Here is a 22907-nt window from a genome sequence, read left to right as displayed (position 1 = left end):
GCACCAGCCTCTCTGGTTGCTGGGCCTTGTGGCTTGTAGCCTTATTTATTTAGCCTTTTAACCTTCTCTCTCCGTCCAGGCCTCTGTAGGCCTGGACTAGCCTCTCCCTCACTCTATTTCCCTACCCTTTACTCTCCTAACTGTAAATAAACTACCTTAAACCCAGTCCTGACTTGGGTCTAATTTAATTACGGAATCAATCTGAATTGTTGACTCCTGGTGGCCACACTTTAAATATATATCTATAAATACCTTAAATCTCCCTCTTACACTATCACGCAGCCAGCAGCCTGGCTGAGGCTTTTTTTCCTGTGAACTGCACTTTGAAATTTAAAGGGACAGTACATAAAAACAAACTTTACTGCTTTTACCCACAAAAACTAAGAGCTTTTTAATAACAATATTATAATAGATATGCTGTATAAGTATCTTACTATGATGTTTTGCTTTTTACTGGTCGAAATACCACTCCAACTTAGTCTTAATGTACATCTTTTTAACATGTATCTATGGCATTTTTGCTGATATTTTTTTGTTTTGTTTTGTTTTTTTAAACCCTTGTACTTCGGTGTAAGATTGGTAAGGGTGGGCAATGGGGGTCAAGTGACTTGCCCAGGGTCACACAGCTAGGAAGTGGCTGAGGCTGGGTTTGAACCTAGAACCTCCTGTCTCTAGGCCCGACTCTCACTCCACTGAGCTACCCAGCTGCCCCCTTTTTGCTGATATTTTATTCAATATATTTGCACTGAAATTCATTACAGATGCTGGCTTGAGGTTTTCTTTCTCCTCCACTGATTTAGGTATCAGAACCTACTCATGGAAAGAATTTGGTAAGATGCTATCTTTTCCTAAATCTGTGTAAAATTGTATTAATTTATAAGCCTACCTAGTCATGAGTTCCTTTATGGTTCATTCATTTTCTTTTTTAGACACTAGTTATTTAAATACTTTATTCAGATAAAGTAGGTCATAAAATTCACTTTCAAGGGCGAAAAGTAAGCCATGTATTTATTCTGAAGACATGACTGCAAGTTATCAAGTCCAGTAAGTCATTTCATGAGATAAAAATTTTAAATGATTTCTTTAACATTTTCTTCTGCTTTTACTTTTTCTTGAGGCAATAAGTGCTCAATCTTTAGTAATAATCCTTCACTTGTTGAACTACGAATAAATGCACGTACCACAAAAGGTCCTGCAAAGAAACAAAACAAAGTTGTACTAAATTCAACATATATATCTACATGCAGGTATACAAAAAGTATTTGGTATTCACCACCAAACTATGTTCAACTGAAAGGTATTGATATTTAAGGAATTGTTTATAATTCTAAACAATTTCTAAGTTATTTTTTAAAAAGATTTCTCTTTTTAGTACACAAGACAAACTAATCTTATAACTAAAAAAGATTTGTCCTTAGCCTTGTGCTCATCAAGCAATTCATCTTGTTCCAAGATGATATTCGCTGAAATTTTATTTTATTACAAAATTAACAGAGAAAGGAGCAGGTGGTGATAGTCACATTAAATGAAAAGATTATAAATATTTATTTTAAACATTCAGCACAGCTGCTGCTCTGTTGCTACTTGGTGAGATGCCCTGAAAATAGATAAATTAAAATGTGATTACCAAGTAATTGGCATCCTGCCCCCCTCCCCCTCCAACACCCCCACCCGCAGTGAAACACTTGACTTCAGGTCAGCATAAACTAGCTAGAACTGTATTATTAGTTTAAGTAAATGATGTCATCAAAAAAAATGTATGATGGTGGGGAGGGGAGGCGGTAAGAGCTGGCCAAGTTGCCAAAGTGGCAGATCATTGACATTGGACAGTTTGTATACTCTGTTAATACCTTTCTGAAAGCAAGAGATAATGAAGAAGAGCCACAAGAATTTCAGTGGACCAGTAGTGGTTATGAGAGTTATGAGAGGGCATATGCCTGGATGACAGAGTGGGCTAGCACACCAGTAGACCACCACGAAAGGGCTATTATAGAAAACACTCACTTTGACGAGATCATAGATCCATGTGAGTATTTACTTAATAGATTTTCATTCAACAAATACTTTTTCAATGCCTACCTATCTGAGGATAGAAGTAAGGTTACTACATGCTAGGGATATCAAGGAAAACTTCAGGTAGAAGGTAGCATTTGAATTGAAATGAGTAAAGAATTTAGCTTGGGAAAACGGAAGGCATTCTAAGCATCAAACACTGGGTCCCACAGAAGGGATTACCTGAGTTGGAGCATAAGGTTCTTAGAGGGTGGGAAAGGAAGCATGGCATAGGAATGCAGAAAGCTCTGAACAATACACAAAGGAGTCTTTATCTGGCAGGCATTCATAAGTAGGAACTAAAGATTTTCTATCAGAAGTGACCAATTTATATATCAGAAAATGTATTAAAACTAGCTGAATAAAAGGTGAACTGGAAGTAGGAAATAGAGGGTAAGATGATCTGTGAGGAGGCTCAAGCAGCCATAGGTTAGGTGGCTAGTAACATAGGGCTGGTGGTGATGGCAGGAAGAGTGGTTGTGATGTTGTGGAAGTGACATTCACAGGGGCCTGGTAACTAACTGGACAGGAAAGGGAAGTATCAAAGATAACTACTCATGAGAACAATATAATAACAATAAAATGAAGAAAAACCAGCTTTTAACAGCTGAAGAACACTTCCCCAATTCATGAAATGGTCAAGTAGGATTTTAGAGGACCCAAGATGAAAGCTCCACTAACCTTCTGGCAGGTGATGGATCTGAGATGCAGAATGAGAAACACATTCTTGGAAATGGTCAGTGTGGAGAAGAACAGGTAGGAAAGAGAGGAAATAAATACTTGCTTGTTGAGGGGGAAAAGGTAAAATAAAATAAACATTTTTTTAAAAAGTCAAAAGATAATTCCAAGGTTTTAAACATGGACAACTGGGTGAATGATGCTGCCACAAACATAGTCCTAATAAAATCAGTGATGATTTAAGGGATGTCACTGGGGAGTGTTAGTCAATCATTTCAGTCCTGTCCTACACATCATGTTTGACATCAAGTTCTCCTCAGAACCTCTGCTGCTCTTAGCTCTGCCGTCTGGGATAAAAAAGAATCCTTCTTCCACACAATAGCTTTTCTCTAGATAATGGTGCCAGTCCTTTCACCTTATGGCTATATGGCAAGATATGGAAAGCCTTTACCACCATAGGTGCTCTTCAGGTCCCATTCCATACTTAAAATTGTGAAGATGGGATTAACTCTCCCCTACTCACTTTTAGATTTAATCAACAAAAGCACATATATCCTACTTTACACTTGAGTGGGAGGAGGTCTATAACCCAAGTGTGCTAAAAGTGAGTGACAAATCAGAAACAACTGACTGGCAGTCCCAAGAAAATTCTAAAACAGATTGGTTTGCGTAAACTGTAGTAAGACATAGGAAGTGCCACAAAGTGCCTTTAAAAGCAGTTGTAACTTCTTGTGAGAGAGTTCTTTGGAGTTCAGAGTTTGAGTTCCAGTTGGAGTTCGAGTTGGAGGCTGGTGAAGGATTTTCTTGGTGGACCTGAGCCTCTGACATTGATGAAGCAGCTCTTGGACCTTCCCTTAGGACTACCACGTGGGTGAGTGAAAAGACTGACTCCTTTCCCAGGCTTTCTGGAGGGATTAGCCTCCAGAAAGGTCCCCGTCTTGGAAGAGGCTTTGTGGCTGGAGCCCTTGCTTTATTCGTTACTGGGCCCTTGGCTGAAGGCTGAGGGCCCCCTGGCTGAGGACTAATTAGCCCTACCTGGGTTGAGCCAGGGGCCAGAGCACAATAGTGTGTTAGGTTAGATAGCTTACTCTATCCTCTTTCACATTTCCCTTACTTTCACTCTCCTTTTGTAAATAAACTACCATAAAAAGTCATTCTGACTTGAGTAATTAATTTCAGCAACCACATTTTTCATAAATTTAGTCCAACCTTTAATTTTTAACCCTTACAAAATCTACCATATCTCTATGTATGGTAAGGGAATAAGGGAGACATGTGACACTGTCAATCCTCAAGCAAAAACTGGTCAATATATTGATCAGAATTCTAAACAAACATCTTTTTCAAGGAATTAAATGCCAAGAGAGAAATGATAGATAATAGGAAAGAGAAGATCAAAAGAGACTAATTTTAAAGTATGGATTTATTTCTAAAACATAATTACTGTGAAACAGACAGAATCTATCAACCGATTGGATATGTGCGGTGAGGAAAAATAAAGATAAAATTGAGGCCGTGAACATGAAAGACTAAAGGGATGGTGGCACCTAGACAGAAGTCAAGAATTCAAAAATGGGAAAGATAATACTGGGGAACACTCAGAATTTGATGGTATGATATGAATAATACACCAGGAGATGACAGAGCTAGATAATCTAGAGGGAGAAGTATCACAAAAACTGAGAGATGAGAACATTGCCAAAAGGAAGGTGTAAAGAACTTCCTATGCTGTGGGGAGATCAAGGATGAGGCCTGAGAGGTCAGTTAGCTATCAAAGGTAATCAGTCCTAGAGAGAATAATTTTAGTTGAGTGATGAGGCCTAAAAAATATACTGCAAAGGACTAGGAAGTGAGTGAGAAAAGGAAGTGAAGGCAAATAGCTACAAAGCCAAGCACATATTCCTGAGGCACTCCAATGGATATCTCCTTCAGAGATGACATGAGGCCACTAATACCTAATCTTTGAATCTGATCATTCAACCACTTCTCAATACATTTAATTGTACTATTGTTTAGTCCACATTCTTCTATCTTTTCAGTAAGAACAACACTGTCACAAAAAGTGCCAAATAAGGGGCAGCTAGGTAGCTCGGTGGATTGAGAGTCAGGCTTAGAGACAGGAGGTCCTGGGTTCAAATCTGGCCTCAGACACTTCCTAGCTGTGTGACCCTAGGCAAGTCACTTCACCCCCATTGCCTAGCCCTTACCACTCTTCTGCCTTAGAACCAATACACAATATTGATTCTAAGATAGAAAGTAAGGGTTTAAAAAAAAAAGTGCCAATAGTAGTGACAAGACAGGTAGGTGGCAAAGTGGATAGATTGCCAGGCCCAAATTTGGGAGGTCCTGGGTTCAAATTTGGCCTAGCTGTATGACCTTGGGCAAGTCACTTAACCCCAATTGCCTCCTAGCCCTTGCCCTTCAGTCTTGGAATTGCTAGTAAGACAGAAGGTAAGGATTAAAAAAAATTGCCAGTTATGTACTGGCACAATTGAAGAGAAGCAGAAAAGAAGAAAAAAGCTTGAAATTAGCAAAGGATCTTTTGTAGACTTCAACAAGTATTTACAGAGGCCCACTAAATCTCCAAATTACTAGAACTATTATTCATTGTTCTCTAATGGATCCATGATCTTACTGATGAGAGGAGATCCTCCACAGACCCACCCAAGACTTGTCATTCTGGAAGGCTCTGACTCTAATCTTCAAAGGATCCTCCACAGACATAGACCCAATGTGCTCCTCTAGGTGCTATCATGACTTTAAGATATTTGTGTCTTTTAAATCTCTGGTATATGCACAGTATCATATGGTCTGCACGTATCCAGTCACTTACCACTACTCTGTGGTTTTTGCCGACAGACTTCAGTAAGAACTACTTGCAGATTAGCAGCTATCTGGTCAGTTGGCATATCCAGCTGAAAGAAAATGATACAATACAAACACTATAGAAATATGATTAGAACAATCTTCAAATTGGGAAAGATGGTAGAAGATAAAAATAGTTAAAGAAGTTGTGTGAAGACAAGAACACAAGACTGTTGGTTTGGATGTGAATTGATCCAATTATTCTGGGAAATAATTTGGTATTAACAAAAATTACTAAATGACTCATTCTTCCTTTCAAACTAATTATCCTATGTCTAGGTTTAAAAGCCAGAGTATTCAATAGGAAGAAAAGTCCCATGTGTACCAAAATATTCCTAGCAGAACTATTTATAGTAGCAAGAATCTAGAAATAAATCTGTTCCTGATCAATTAGGGAATGGCTAAACAAACTATAGTATGCATATAAATATAATGAAATAGTGCTACACTCTTAAGGAATGAATAATTCATAAATATAACTTTTTTATGAAAGAAAGAGAGAGAGAGAGAGAGGAGAGAGAGAGAGAGAGAGAGAGAGAGAGAGAGAGAGAGAGAGAGAGAGAGAAGGTATGTAGAGGGGATAATAGGAAGTTCCAGGCTACTCAAAGATCAGGAGAACATGAATAGTCCATGCCAACACTTACCATATTCACTCCCCACTCCTCCCTTAAGCATATATGCAGGACAGAAAAATTCAGATTATGCTGAAATGGATTCAATGGAAAGCCCAAGGAGCCCCCAAAGAGACCTCATTGCTCCCAACACTCAATTCTATTATCTGATGGCTCCATCTTTAGTATTTTTATGATATAAAGCATGATCATGGACTCAAAAGATTATTTCCCATTAGAATGTAAGCTCCCCCAGGCAGGAACCATGCTTCTTGCCTGGCCCCAAGTATTTAATAACAACATGCATATTAAATGAACACCTTCATGAGCAGAAGAACAAAATTCACTTTCTTAGTAATATAGGGTCATGCCAAAAATACTAGGCATCATTTTACTCAGGATTTGAGTAGGTTTCTATGTATTCGCAATCTGCTTTTGGGAGGAAACGTTTGAATATCATAAGGGATCTAATCTAAATCTATTTAGAATAATTTTTAAGAGGCAATAGATTACAGACATATAATCTATGTCTATATCTAGATATCTGGAAGTGTTTTATTTCTTTAGACTTTTGTGAGACAAAATGAAATCTCCTTATAATGCTGGTAACGAAATGGAGACTTATAACAATAATTCACACTAAGTGCCTTCCTCAAAGCAGGCTTACATCAAAGCATTATGTCAGTGGAAAAGCTAAATTTAGAAAAAAAAGAATTAACTTCCTTTCAGGACCATCTTATTTTTTTTCCCTATCAAAAGCATCTGATTCTTTTGAAATAAAGGTTAAAAAAAAAAAAAGACTTACATCAAGGGGCGAAAACAATTTTTTCTACTGTGTCATGGTCTATTCTGATAAGTATAATGTGAATGCCAAGAGGTCAGGAACAGCTTTGGTGTTCTGAAGGTCTTCTTTATTAAATAGATATTTAACACATTCCCATAAAAGTGAATTTGCTGAAGCCATTTTTGGAGAATTGTTGGGATGACATCAATAAATCTGAAAACTGTACCACTTACCAGTTTCAATAAGAATCAACTAAGTCTTGCTCTCAAGCAAGGAATAGTTATGCTCCCTGTATCCGGATATTCTGGGAACTCCCCAGTGGCCTGATAAGTAATATTCTAATATACTTTGAAAATGGCAATAAGAATAAAGCAATTTTGTTATTCTAGTTTTCCTAGAGGTAAAACACACTAATTATTACTGACTCAGTCTATCTAAACTGTGATACAGAGAGGAGGGCTTAACAGTTTGCAGGCTTTTGCTGAGTGCTTATGTCAGTTAAGAGGTTTTAGAATCTTGGAAGAGTTGCAGTTGGACCTGGGAACTCGTGAAGGGAACTAGGGTCCAGTGGAGCTCCTTCTGGGGATTGAAACCTTAGCCTAGTTTTGCAATTTTTTGAGATTTATTAATTTAGATAAAACCTTTGAATCTCCCTACCCTACCTCATTTTCTACCTTCATTTCCCTTACCTAAATGTCTGAGAAGAGTGAATAAGGAGAGTGAATCAGAGAGTTAGTTCAAATCTGTGAGAGTTTAGCCCTACCCTTGCAGTAATTTATCCAGGGAGGTTTTGTATCCACCTCAACTACCATCCTTCATCATTGAACCTTCCTCATCCATTATAATGCCTTAACTTCCCTACTACCTAGTCTATTCCCTTGATTACCTCCAGCCTTGGATCCCTTGCCTTGTCTTACTCCCTGATCCCTAGCTTCAGCCTCATATTATATCCTGCACCTCCCTATTACATCCTACCTAATCCCATATTACATCTTTCCTAAGTCCCCTATAACAAAACATGGACAGTGACCCATTTCTTAAAACTTCTAAATTCTACTGCCAACATCCCTTACTTTAATGCTAGAGTACTATCAAAATTGTTCTATATTTTTTTACTACTTAATTTTTAAATTTTCCTTTGTGATCATTTTCCAGAAAATCAAATATATTATATTGCTGTATTAAAAAGAAAAAAAGCAGTGAGTTTATTTTTCATTTAAAAAGGGTAGGAGCCAGTCTTAACCATTTTTTAAAATTGAATTTTGCCATATATTGCTTTCAGACTATAGTTTTTAAACATACATGCAAATCAGGCTTCCAGAAGAAGCCTTTAGTCTATAATATCTATAATATTATATATATATAATTTTGTAATTTTTCTGAACTTTCTGCAGTCCTGTTTTTTCCCTGTTCTATTCACTAAAACTGAAGGTATTTCAATTTCAACATACATAATTAAAACCATCACACAGGTATTTACTTGCCTGTATTTATTTATTTGTGTTATAACATATTTCAATTTTTATCAAGTTTACCAATAACTTTTTGACCAAAAATGTCAATATTGCTATTTGTTACATAAGCAAAATGCAGTAGAGTGTGACTGGTATTTACTGCTTTTAGGAGAAATAGTACACACAAATGACAAGAACATGGGATGGTTTCAAAGACATTTTAAGAATAGCTATGAGACCAGTTCAATCAGGTCCTGGCATGTCTATGTATACCTGAATACTCATCTAAAAAGATCTGATTTGCCTAAACCAGCATTTCTCAAAAGCTGAGAATTTACAAGTTCATAGTTTAAAATGCCTAATATCTAAAACCATGTTGCTAAAAGGTATGTGTATTTAAACACATAGAGATACTCTTTGTATGAAAAAATGAAAAAGTATTTAACACACTGATCACTGCAGACCAGGGCTGACCAGACTAATGTGCTACTTTAGGTTCAACACTAAAATGAAATTAAATATCCACAGAAGAAATGAGTTAAAAAATAATAGCTTCCTTGAGCTCTTGCAGCCCATTCTGTCATGGGAGAGGACTTCCCAGAGCTTCCAACCACTGAGCAAACATAGTCCTAGGCCACTGCACCTCTGTTCTCCCACCCCTTTATGTGTTAGAGAAGTTCCTTTCAGAGGAAGGAAGGGAGATTACTGTCTGACTCTTTCTTCCATCACCTCCCTAGCACTGAACAGAAGACTGGACATGATGTGGCTGTAGCTCTACAAAGCTCTCTGGCCCCAAGGTTGTCTAGGGAGAGAGGTCAAGCAACAGGGACGAGAGGTTTTCTTGAACTCAGGCAACCAGGAAGTCCTGCTGAGTCTCTTCCCCCAGAGTCTCTTAAACCTCGAGTTTTTCCTTTGAAGGAAAAACTAGCCTAATTACATGAGATAGGCCATTAGGACACTGCTCCCACCACACTGAGTAAAAAAAATTTTTTTTCTCCAAAAGTGCCTATGTCCTTTGGAACACCTTATACTAATTTTATGGAATAAAAATTGATTATAGTGTAATGGCAAAAAACTATTTTGGAAGAGAAAGTAGTTCCATAGTCAGGCTTAAAAATGTTCAAGAAAGGGAACAACTAGATGGCTTAGTGAATTGAGAACCAGGTCTAGAGACAGGAGGTCCTAGGTTCAAATCTGTCCTGAGATACTTCCTAGTGACCCTGGGCAAGTCACTTAACCCCCATTGCCTAGCCCTTACCACTCTTCTGCCCTGGAACCAATACACAGTATTGATTCTAAGATGGAAAGCAAGAGTTAAAAAAAAATGTTCAAGAGTGATCATTTTTTACATTAATCTTCATGAACCCAAGAGCCTACTTATTCAGAATTATTAATAATGTTCATGCTGACTAAGCTAAAATTATACAATAAAGTTGGCAAATTCATAGGACTTAATTTTAGGGAAATTTTTCACTCATTTTATTTAAAAGCATTTAAAATGTTAATTCATATAATCTTTCATCTCTATTGTCTTTTCTTACTAATATCTTCATGACACTACAGCTTAGAAATGACCACCAAACTTGAAATATTTCAAGTACAGGCTCAGTCAAAAGATTACGTAGCTGCTATTCAACCTTATCTCCCACCAGATTGCCCCAAAGAAGTCACCAGCAAAACTGGCATCATACCTGGCCACAATCATGAGAAAAGAAGAACAGATAGGGTTCTAGATTTGGCATAAGAAGCAGTTTATCAAATAAAAGAAGTCGGATTGGAGTAATTGTTGCATATTGGGATTAGAGGTGATCCCTTTAATTAAAATTTTCTGGACTGCTTTGATGTCTTTCTGTGATTCTGATTATCTTGAGTGGTTTGAGAGTCAGGCCTAGAGACGGGAGGCCCTAGATTAAAATCTAGCCTCAGATACTTCCTAGCTATGTGACCCTGGAGGGAGAGAGGGAGAGAAGAAGGAGGGAGGGAAGGAGAAAGAGACACAGGGAGGAGGAAGGAGGGAGAGAGAGAAAGAGGAAGGAGGAAGGGAGGGACGGACAGAAGAAAGACTCAAATATGGAAGGTCTTATTTTGAGTGGTATGAAGATTGGTAGCAATGCTGTGTTATTTAAAATTACTTGGGATACTTGGAACTACATTTCCCGTGATCCCCAATGGGTTTCCTGTTTTGGATTACGTATTCAAGGTGAGGAACTGTTTTAAAATAGGGGGAAGTGACTTTGAACTTCCTCTTTTAGCTACCTGAGTGCGGAGGTCCGAAAGGTAAAATGGCTAAGGCAGGAGTTTGAATACTTACAGGTGCATGGTCTAATGATTTTATCTCTATCAGTATGGCTTTTATTAAAATACTATTCTCCCTTCTAATCTCGGCCCTCATCATTTTTAATCATAACAATGCAAAAAAAAAAAAAAAAAGATGGCAACATTTACTACCCAACTGACAAACTTTCCATCACTAATTTCATAGCTCCTCCAAGGATCATTCTGGGAAGAGAAGGTCAGGAGGAGGAAATTGTTGCTTTCCAGTGCTCTGAGATGTTATGAAAGAAAAAGAAGAAATGCCCATGGAATGAATCCTTGTGGAAATGTGAACCAGCAGAAACCAGTGTCCCCAGGAGCTTCTATCCCCTCACTATCAGTCACCTGTACATGGCTACCTGATGAACATTGCTCTTCTGGGCCAGCAGGAAGCTGCAAGCAATGTCTGAAATGTCCTTATATTCCAATTTCACCTAAATGTACCTTACAAATAAGTAATAAAGCTCTGTCTGACTTAAAAAAAACTGCAAGGGGAGGCAGCCACCCTTGGCTACTGAAATGACAGCACTCAGTTTTGATTGTTTCCTATTGTTCTTTACATTGACATTGTTGCATCCATTGGTACATGTGGCTTTCCTGGTTCTATTACTTCATTTTTCATCCATTGGTCTAAGTTCATGATGATGAACCTTTTAGAGACCACATGCAGTGCCCCATCCTCACTGCCTTACACCAGACAGGGGTGGGAGAAAGAGAGGGAGAGGTAACTCATGGAAAGGAAGTAAACACTTCCACCGGACTGCTGGGACTGCTGGGACGAGGACTGAGGAGGTTTGGTGGAGAGGGGGAAGGGAGTAGTTTCATCCAAGTCTCTCTGACTCTCTAGTAACTAACTCTGGGGGGGGCAACAGCATGCATACTCACAGAGGTCTCTGCATGTCATCTTTGGCATGCGTGTCATACATTTGCTTTCATGGGTCTAAGTCCTTCTGTGGTCCTCTATTTGGATCACGTTTATGCTTTCTCAGAGCACAATAAAATTCTAAAACATTTACATACCATAGCTATTAGGTCATTCCCAATCTAAGGCATTGTCTTTGTTGCCAATTCTCTGATACCATCATATAACAAACTATGAAAGATTTAAGAATTGTGGATCATGACTCCCAATAGCCTCAAGGTGCAGAATGTGCACTAACCTTACTCACCACAAAGCCTCTTTTATAAAACAAGATAGAAGTAATATGATACCAAAAAAAAAAGCACCCCATAAAAGTATAAAAGAACAATAGTGAAACATTTAAAGAACACATAATAGGAAAAAAACAAACTCAGAAGAGGACACAAAAGATAGTAGTGTTGATTTAATATATATTTTTTTAAAGCTGCAACAGATTAGTTTCATATATAGGATTCATAATACTACATGTAATCCTCTTTTTCTGACCTTTTTTGCATAAGAAATTGTACCTTTTTGTAGTCTGACAGAGAAAACCAAAAAGAAAACAGATTGGTTATGGAGAAAATTTTTAAACAAAAAAAGAGAAAGATCACTAAAGATTAAATAGATACTTTCATATAAAACTGAAACTCTTTTGCACAAACAAAATAAATGCAGCTTATATGAACAGGGAAATCATCAACTAAAAAAAATCTTTGCATCAAAAATCTGGCATCCAAGATAACAGGGATTCAAAACAAATATGGAAGATCAAGAGCCATTAGTCAACAGAAAAATGGTTGAAAGACAAGAAACACACTGTCTCAAAAAGTAATTGCAGGGGCAACTGGGTAGCTCAGTAAGAGCAAAGGCCTAGAGACGGGAGGTCCTAGGTTCAAATCCGGCCTCAGATACTTCCCAGCTGTGTGACCTTGGGCAAGTCACTTGACCCCCATTGCCCACCCTTACCACTCTTCCACCTATGAGCCAATATACAGAAGTTAAGGGTTTAAAAAAAAAAGTAATTGCAACTATTAATAACCATAGGAAAGATTTGGTTCCATACAACAAAATGTTATGGATTTCTCCCAACAAGGCATGCATGCATAAGAAAAACAACAACAATGGACAATGAGCCTCTACTCTTAAATATCAAATGAGAAATGAAACTGAAAATGCACTCAACAAAAATGTTTCCCACAACCATGAAAGAGATACAGCCCCCAGCCCAGTTCTTTAACTAGGCAATAAGGTCTTCTAGAAGTTCCTTTTAATCAAATGCTGCTGAAAAGCTTAGGTGAACTATGCCCAGAACTTTTCAGACTTCTGAGTGTTCCTATAAAGAATTTGGCCTGATATTCACATGAGAATAACCAAGTAAATACAGAATGCGAAGATTAAAACATACATCTGGACAGACCACCTGTAGAATATGTCCACCATCAGATATACCTGGGACAGAAGAAACAAATTGGGCTCAGAATTGAACAGGAAGAGGGCAGGTTGGATTGTCTTAGGGAAAGTGCAATGTTCTTTTAAAGACCTTATGCTTCATGTGAAAGCAAAGGCCCATTTTTTTAAAATAGCAACATTCTATTGGTGTTAACTCTATGGCTATGAGAAAAGGAACACAGTATTACCCAAAGAACTGAAAATAAATATTACACTAAGCCTGAGACATATAGCCAATAAGGAACTTCCAAGAATAGACACAAAAAAGGTATTATCAGGGAAATGCACAATAGAAAGAAAAGGTTCAGTCATGTGTTAAAGGCAAATACTACTGACAGATAAATATTGACAGTGTTTTCTAATATCTTTGAGATATCAAGAGAACTGGGGGGGACAGCTGGGTAGCTCATTGGATTAATAGCCAGACCTAGAGACGGGAGGTCCTAGGTTCAAATCTGGCCTCAGACACTTCCCAGCTGTGTGACCCTGGGCAAGTCACTTGACCCCCACTGCCTAGCCTTTACCACTCTTCTGCCTTGGAGCCAATACACAGTTTTGATTCCAAGACGGAAGGTAAGGGGTTTAAAAAAAATAAAATAAAATTTTAAATTTTAAAGTTTTTTTTTAAAAAGAGAACTGAGGAAGGCCTCCAGAATGCAGGATGGATTTCTTATGGTGAACTGGCAGTGGGGCATAGATCAAAATCTCACAGGACAGGTTGTAATCTGTAACACTGGGGAAAAGATCCTCCTGGCTTATAATTCAGATTTCTTTGAATACTGAGGATGGAATATAGCTCCAAATCACTAATGAGAGAACTACATATCAAAACCATTCTGATGTTTTATCTCACCTCCTGTAAACTGGCAAAGAGGATAAAAAAGAAAGATGTTAGAGGAGCTGCAAAAAGACATGCTCACTAATACGGATGGGCACTGGTAGAGTTAAGAATTGGCCCAACCAATATGGAAAGCAATTTGGATCATTCTTGTCTGGGAACCACATTTTAGGAAAACTAGGATGACAACAGACCCCATGTTCAAGTCATAGTACAAGTTATTAAAGGAACTAGAGGTGTTAAGTCTTCAAACTGTCTTCAAGGTCTGTCCTGGGGAAGAGGGAACAGACATTTCTGCCGAGCCACAGCAGAAAGCATGTACAGCAATAGCTGAAGTTGCAATGTGGCAAATTTAGAATGTATTCAAGAAAAACTTTACTAACAATCAAAGCTATCCCAAAGTGATATTGCCTCAGGAGGCACATTCTCCTTCTTTACTACAGTCCAATTTTGTGGATTCAATCATTCATTTCAAGAAACACTGTGAACAGAACTATCAACAGGAGAGACAAGCACAACCACTGCCCTCATGAAGCTTACTAATCAGACCTGAACCCTATGTATTGTCATATTCAAACTCTGGGAGTTGTGACTCTCACCTTGATTGACAGGTGAAGACAGTTGGAGACATCAGAATGTTCCCAGATGCCATGAGGAAAGGCAGTTTCCTCAATATCTAATGATGGTTCAGATGCCTAAATATCTAGGGGAATTCAGAGAGAATCAGAGGACCCACAATCAGAAATCCACAGGTCAATGCTCCAAGATCAAAGATCAATGTCCAAGGCCAAGGTTGCAGGCCAAGGGTCAAAGCCAAAGGTCCTTGACAGATGGCTGTCAGGGTATTTATATCCTCTGGCCAACTGCCTTTCCTCTTGTCCTCACGGCATCTGGGAACATTCCGATGTCTCCAACTGTCTTCACCTGTCAATCAAGGTGAGACTCACAACTCCCAGAGTTTGAATATGACAGTATGTATATAGAAAAAGTTTGAGGAGGGAGAAAGGGGGCACACATAAACACAAATGTGTGTGTGTAAAAGCATAATCTCTTTCTCAAAAAGCTAACTATTTAATGATGATGACAAAGTACAACTAACCTACACCAAAAAAAGATAATACACAGTAGTAAATGCTAAGTATAATTCTTATTATGAATAATCCGAAAGTAAGGAGGACAAATACAAGAGAAGGGGAGATTATAGGCATTACAATTCAGAAGCATAAGTTCAAGGGAAACATATTTTGGGTAAATTATTAGCAAAATGTATGAATAAGAAAGTCATATGACATAATTCCCACTGCAACTTACCAATGCTATTTGAGTTGAGAGAAAGTTTCCTCTTTCTTCATCTACCACAATCTCATGTCCAGTTTTAAAGAATTCAAGCATTTTCACAATGTCATGATTGACAGAATCTGTTTGGAGAAATATAAAGTCTCATTTACTGAATATTTATCAGACACAAGGCAAAAACCACAGGATCTGGGGGTTGGAAGGATTCCCCAGCTCAGACCTGAGAAAGAATCATTAGCACCTTTGGAGAAAGCAGATTTGGAAGAATGATGCGGTCAGCCACCAGACTATGCAGAGTAAAGGAAAGAATGAGGGGAAAGGAAGTGGAAGCAATTATTTTAGAAGGCCTTCTCAAGGAGGTCAGCCACATAAAGGAGAAGGGACAGCCAGTGGGAGCAGGTGGATAACATAAACATGCTAGGATAAATAACATGCTAGGATAAAAAAAGGTGGCTAACATAACATGCTAGGATAAATAAATAACATAACATGCTAGGATAAAAAGAAAAATTTTGAGGAAGGGAAACATGTATTTTTCAATGGCCTAATTACTTTATAGGATGTGGCTCATGAAAGCAGAAACAAAGTAAGGCCCATTAATGAAAGCAAACATTTTAGAGAACAATTTTCACTGTTTGAAAGGAGAAAAAATTATAATTTGAAAAGCTTTTATCCTAAAAAACACTCTGAGGTGAGAATATTGATTTAAAAAAACCTCTAGGAACGAGTAGTTATGAAGGCAAAAGTATTAGGGAAACAGTCAAAGTTGTAAAGAAACTAAACAGAATTAATCAAACTATCATTCATCCAGGAGAACAAGGAAGTAAAAAATGTCTTGTGGGGTTCAGTGCCAATTTCTATCTAGTTATATGTGACTAAAATCAAGTGACAAATACATTTAGACACCTTCTGACTCAAATTAATGATGTTTTGAAGTAGTTAAGACAAAAAACTATTATCTGATCAATTTTCACTTTTGGGGGGCAGCTGGGTAGCTCAGTGGATTGAGAGCCAGGCCTAGAGATGGGAAATCCTAGGTTCAAATCTGGCCTCAGACACTTCCCAGCTGTGTGACCCTGGGCAAGTCACTTGACACTCATTGCCTACCCTTACCACTCTTCAGCCTTGGAGCCAATACACAGTATTGACTCCCAAGACGGAAGGTAAGGGTATTAAAAAAAAACAATTTTTTTTCACTTTTTGTTCAAAAATTTCAAAATAATAATAGAAGCCCAATTCTTATTCAAGAAAAAATACAGCCAAATTCCATCAGTGGATCAGTCTTCTACATCTCAGCAGTTCAATTTTACAATTAAACATCTGAGAAGGTACTTATATAATTAAGAAAATATTAAGAAAAAGTTATCTTACTTTGGGAAAGCCTTGGAAATCTTTTTTTAAGTTTCCTTCTTAATGGCTGAAGTGCTGGCATCATTTCAGGAACACTGACATAAAAGTCTGCCTGGATTTCATCATCCAAAATCTGAAAATCACAATAAAATGGCAATCATATTAAGAAGAAATCTAAAGCCTATAGATTCTAATAAAGTTTCCAGAATAATTTAGCATTTTCATGAACTACTTAGAAGATAAACACTAAATATTTCATGTGAATAATATGAAATTTATTCATATGAATATATATGGACACACTTATTAATTATGTCCATTCTCCCTGAAACAAAATATTTCTGCCACCTTTTTCAAAACAGCTATGTCTTGGGGGCAGCTAGGTGTAGCTCAGTAGATTGAGAGTCAGGCCTAGGAATAGGAGGTCCTAGGTTCAAATCTGGCCTCAGACACTTCCTTGCTGTGTAACCCTGGGCAAGTCACTTAACCCCCATTGCCTAGCCCTTACCACTCTTCTGCCTTAGATCCAATACATAGTATTGATTCTAAGATGGAAGGTAAGGGTTTTAAAAAAATTTTTAAAACGGTTATGACTTTCTGTTACTAAGACCCTCTACAGCCCTTAATGTTGTAAAAGTCAGATAAATTCAAATATATAGGCTTCATTGTGCAAAGGTATTATTATAAGCCAAGACAATATGTTGATTTTTATTTTTTTAGCACACGCTATCACATAAAATATAATCCAAAAAGTTTTTGTAAGCTTACCCCCAAAACATGAGACTCAGGCTCATTATTTCAGCAGTTCCCAAATAAAACTTAATACATACTGCAAAATTCATCTAAGAAACCAGTAACAACACTTTTAAAAGAGCACCAAATGGATTGAATCTGTAATTATTTTCACAAAAAAATATGAAAATAAAATATTTTGCCACAATATTTAAGTTTAAATTTTTTAAAAAGATCAAGTTCAATTTTAAGTGAACTCTGAATCCTAAGCAATTTCTCCCTCTAATTTTATAGAGAACAAAAATATGTACACTAAAAAAGGGGCATACTGAATCTAGGTAGTTATTTAAAACATTGGGCAACTATACAGGGCAATATTATAGTGCCAGGCTTGGAATCAAGACTCATCTTCCTGAGTTTGAATCTGGCATCAGATACTCCCTAAGTTTGTGCCTCATTTTTCTCACTGGTAAAATGAGCTGGAGAAGGAAATGGCAAAGTTTTCCAGTATCTTTGCCAAGAAAATTCTGAATAGTGTCACAAAGATTTGGACTGGACTAAAAAAAAAAAGTGAACTACACAAATGTAAAAAATGAAATAATTTGAGGAGGCAGCTAGGTGTGTGCTGACTAGTTGTGTGATGGGCATGTCACTTAACCCCAACTACTAATCCCTTACCAGAAGGAAAGAGTTTAAAAGAAAAAAAAAAGTTAACGTGATTGATTTAAAAAGTATTGCCAGGAATTTGGAACTATGCCCAAAGAGCTCTAAAAGACTGCCTGCCCTTCGATCCAGCCATACCATTGCTGGGTTTCTATCCCAAAGAGATCAATGATCAAAAGACTTGCACAAAAATATCTATAGCCATGCTTTTTGTGGTGGCAAAAAACTGGAAAACGAGGGTCTGCCCTTTATTGGGGAATGGCTGAACAAATTGTGGTATATGCTGGTGATGGAATACTACTGTGCTCAAAGGAATAATAAACTGGAGGAATTCCATGTGAACTGGAAAGACCTCCAGGAACTGATGCAGAGTGAAAGGAGCAGAGCCAGAAGAACATTGTACACAGAGACTGTTACACGGTGGCACAATCGAATGTAATGGACTTCTGTACTACCAGGACAATTCTGAAGGATTTATGGGAAAGAATACTCTCCACATTTAGAGGAAGAACTACAGGAGTGGAAATACAGAAGAAAAACAACTGCTTGAACACATGGGTTAATGTGGACATGACTGGGGATGTAGACTCGAAAGGACCACACCAATAAAACTATCAATAATATAGAAATAAGTCTTGATTGATGACACATGTTAAAACCAGTGGAAATGCACATTGGCTGGAGGGGGGGGCCAATGGGGGAGGTGAAGGGAAAAGTAAAAACATGAATCATGTAACCATGGAAAATTTTTCTAAAAAATAAAATATTTTTAAAAAATAAAATAAAAAGTATTGCCAGGACAGCAGACGTGATATTAAGCTTCTAATGTTGAGAAACATTTCTGCCAATACACATTTCAAGTCCTTTACTTTTTTTTTTTTTTAAACCCTTACCTTCCGTATTAGAATCAATACTGTGTATTGGTTCCAAGGCAGATGAGCAGTAAGGGCTAGGCAATGAGGGTTAAGTGACTTGCCTGGGGGTCACACAGCAAGGAAGTGTTATAGGAAAAATGTAGATTAGGATGAATCTTAAGTTAGCAAAAGCAGACTGGCAGAGCTGGCAAGAGCTGGAATTCCAAACCTGGAATATTGCAAGAGGGGTTTTCACACAGAGGACTTGGAGCTGGCAGCTGGCCTTGGGCGTTTGAAGTTGGTGTTTTTGGCAACTGACTGGTGAGCCTGTGTGGACTGGCATTGGGATCTTGAACTGTGGAGCTATACTTTGGATTTTAACTGCAAGATCTTCAATCAAGACCAAGGAGTTTTCAGATTGAGAATGGAGTTTTCTAGGCTGCTGGACATCCACAGAAAAATTCTATTCTCCCTGACTCCCAGTAGATTACTTTGCTGTTCAACTGGAGTTTCCTGGGACTAGATACATCTAGACAACATCCAGTGGACTGCTCCGTGAGATATCTTTTACCCCTGCCCAGCCAGCCCGGCTATCTGCTGGAAGTTAGTATTAGAGTAGCCATTTTTATCCTCAACATTCCTTGGCAATTTACCTTAGAGGCTCAAGTGAGTTACCCCTACCACCTTCATTCCCCACTTGTTCAACCATTAAAACCCTTTTATATAAAGCTTCCGTGGTTTCTCCTTTCCCAGATACTTCTCTGACTATAAGAACCCACTGGTGGAGTAAAACAGTTTTCCTGATTGTGTTCATTCTGTTTGTTATCCAGATATCCCCAGCTTAGTGTGTTAATCTGTTACCTCTTCACTAAATACAGCTGAGGGAATAATTTAAACACCAACTGTACCTTTGTTCTCCCCTTAATGATCTCCCTACATATTACATTATCTACAAAAGAAGTGTCTAAGGCCAGAATTGAACCTAGGACCTCCTGCCTCTAGGCCTGGCTCTCAATCCACTGAGTCACCCAGCTGCTTCCTCAAGTCCTTGACTTTTAAAAATATGGGGAAAACCATACTCACTTGAACACTCATTTAGGCAATGATTCACAACTTTGGGGGCTATCATACTGTCAAACCTTAGCCCTCTTAACTTTTCATTTGACTTTAAAAATCAGTGAACATGAAATGCATTCTTTAAAGAGAATTAAAACTGCTTCTTGAGCATGTTGTTACAGATCTTAGGATACTCTAAAAATAGAACAATGTAAGAACTGAGAATCCTGCAGCTCAGGGAAGGCTGCTCTACTGGATCACCTGATACTACCTGCCTGGGAACAGAATTCTGAAGAGGGAGAGGAGGGAATCAATAGCCCCTTCAGCTCTGAATGCTCCAGGGATTATGCAATATTCATGGGTGGAATTGACAGGTTTAAGATATAGGGAAGGAAAGAGAAAATGGAGGAAAGCAACCAGAGAAAAAGAAAATGGAGTAGTGAGGGGAGAACAAAGGAGAAGTGTGAGGCAGGAGGAAGTAAAGGACCACCCAACTGTGGCCCCTCTTCACTTCACAGCTTGGTGCATATATTTCTTACTCCTGGTTGGCTCCTGGTTGGCTATTCCTTCTCTATTCAAATACTTCAACTTGGTTAGCATCACCTTAATGTAAAGACCTCTTTAGCTGGACCTCAGGATAAAATATGCACCTTCTCAATGTCCTCAATGGTCTATTAAACAATAATACATACATTTCAAGAAATGGGCATTTCCCAAAATATTATTAATTTTAAACTCTTCTGTACAGTAGTGAGTACTCAAAAGATCTAGTTTCAAGTAGAGACTCAAAAATATGGACAAGTCATTTAATCTCAATAATTCCCAGTTCACTCATCTGTAAAATGGAGATAATAATGTGCCTTACCTTCTTCACAGAATTATTTGTAAATCATTAAGTGCTATACATTAGCAATTATTTGCTCTCATAGGATCAAACCTATATTTGTCGTGTTTTAACTCAAAATATAGCTTAGTGAAATTAAAGTATCAGTGACTAAATTATTGATAATTAAATGAATAATTTCTGGAAAAAAACAAAACCAAGGTAATGGTATATTGAATGAACAACAGGGCTTAGAGCCTAGAAGTTCCATGTCTAGGTCCCACCCCTTACACGTGTGTGGAGGGAGTTTCATCCCCTTCCCTCTCTAGAATGACAACCACTATTGGAAAAAATTCTTAATTTTCTTTTGAGAAAGCCTTTGATTATAGAATAGGGAGTAGATGACTTTTGCAAAGCCACACCAGCTTGCTCCTCTGCTTTCATGTACCAGACACACCCTTGTTGAAACAAATAAGATGCTGCCTTCAGGAGCCTGCCAAGTAAGAACTCTCCCCCATGAGTCCCTCCCTTTTTAGCACAGATAAGGGTGCCATGAAGTAGGCAAGGATGCACCTAGGCTGCAGCCACACCAAAATCCATGAGTCCCAATCAGCTCTGGAATCCAACAGGAACTCTTAATGCTTAATCCAACAGGAAATCTTAATGCTTCTTGCTGTTGCTGCTACTGGTAAATTTTAAACTCCCTGGCCCCAACCACAGACCAGTGGGGAGGGAGAGGGGACCTCTTTTCTCTTACAGGGGCTCTGGTTAGCTCCTAACACATACTGGTCCTCCCTCCTAAGTCCTTTTCCAACCACCCCAGCTTGCTTCCTATACTCCCTCTTCCCACTCCAGCTAAGAGATGTCCCCACCCCTAAAATCAGCCCATAATCCTTAGCTTAAACCTCTTCAACCCTGCCCTTATAACCAAATTCTCCATTTTGGTTCCTGGTACAAATGATTACCTTAACCCTACCCTCTTCCATGTGGATTCTGACTCCCCCTCCCCGCAGTGCCTCTTCACCACTAGAGGCCAGCATTGAGTATTTATTATTATTGTTTTTTTCTGAACCACAGTGGTTGTTTTTCTACCACTGGAGGACAGCAATAAAACCATATAACATCATATAAAATAAAATACACCTACCCCTTACACTACTCCCACCCATAATAAAAATAATAATAACAATATCATTAAGTTAATTAAAAATATAAAAATATAAAATATATAAAACTACATTGAAAATTACTTTCCTTTCCCTTCTCCTTTAGCCTAATTGCAATGCTGAGCAGCATGAATGTTACTCTGCAAGAAAGCCTTCTTGCTCACTTGGTAACTTTTAAGTTTTCTGAATGCCTCCTTCAACATGTTATTAGGAAATTTTATCTTCCAATTCTTAAATGTTAAGGCACAAAAGGTTATCATATACAAAATGCAAGCTAAAATGCAAGCTGACATGTAAATTCAATTGGACAATTTTAAGCACTTCTTGCATGGTCCAATGGAAAAGGAAGATTCTATTAAAAAAAAGTCTGATTTTTCCAAACCTGTTCCAAAGCTACTGAGAGAGAAAAATCCTATTTCTCTTAAAATGGAGATAAGAGACCCCAATCCTTTGTAGAAAACCTTCTCTCTTGTATTGTGCAACTCCTGGCTAACCCTCCCCTGCTCCTTTTCCTGACGCCCCTTCCTGCCATGTCCCTTTTCCTACCCAATGACCAACCCCACCTCCAAGAAAACCTCATCCTCCTACCATACAGACATACTGCCTCAGTATCCACACAAACAATTCCTAAAAAACCACAACCACTGACCAATTCCTATGAAGACCTTTTCCCCTTAAGGGAAATGCCCACAATAGGATGAACTGGGAATGTGTTAACATTAAAAACAACATACGCCTTTCATGCCCCAAGATATAAAGGGATTGAAACGTGATACCCTTAGTTGTGAAGAAGAATCAATTGCTGTAACAAAAAAGATGGCCGATATAGTCTTTCAATATGATCCTTCTTATAAGGATGTTGAAAAATTGCTCCAGGGCTCAGGAATGTGAGAAAAATAAGATCATCTCTCATATTAATAAAGCTCGAGGGCACAATGCAGCACATTGGCCACATCAGGATCCTCAATGGGACTATAATGATCCCCAGGAATATTTTCAATTCTGAAAGAAAACCTTTT

The 22907-nt window shown here is 38.1% G+C and overlaps 1 protein-coding gene across 2 annotated transcripts in view; it reads right to left on the bottom strand.

Annotated features, from left to right (window-relative positions):
- Nucleotides 1-980: 980 nt before the first annotated feature.
- Nucleotides 981-22907, bottom strand: part of MRPL1 (mitochondrial ribosomal protein L1) — a 48897-nt gene continuing 26970 nt past the window's right edge. For both annotated transcript variants that reach the window (XM_044680134.1, XM_044680135.1), the window contains 4 exons: nt 16616-16727; nt 15260-15366; nt 5564-5645; nt 981-1192 (listed from right to left, as the gene is read on the bottom strand). In XM_044680134.1, coding sequence (XP_044536069.1) covers nt 1071-1192; nt 5564-5645; nt 15260-15366; nt 16616-16727 — 423 coding nt within the window. In that variant the 3' untranslated portion in view covers nt 981-1070. The remainder of the gene's footprint in view (nt 1193-5563; nt 5646-15259; nt 15367-16615; nt 16728-22907) is intronic.

This window comes from Gracilinanus agilis, chromosome 6, assembly GCF_016433145.1.
Source record: "Gracilinanus agilis isolate LMUSP501 chromosome 6, AgileGrace, whole genome shotgun sequence".
Lineage (NCBI taxonomy): Eukaryota > Metazoa > Chordata > Mammalia > Didelphimorphia > Didelphidae > Gracilinanus > Gracilinanus agilis.
Note: the sequence above shows the minus strand (reverse complement) of the source record. Positions and strands in the feature narration are given on the sequence as shown.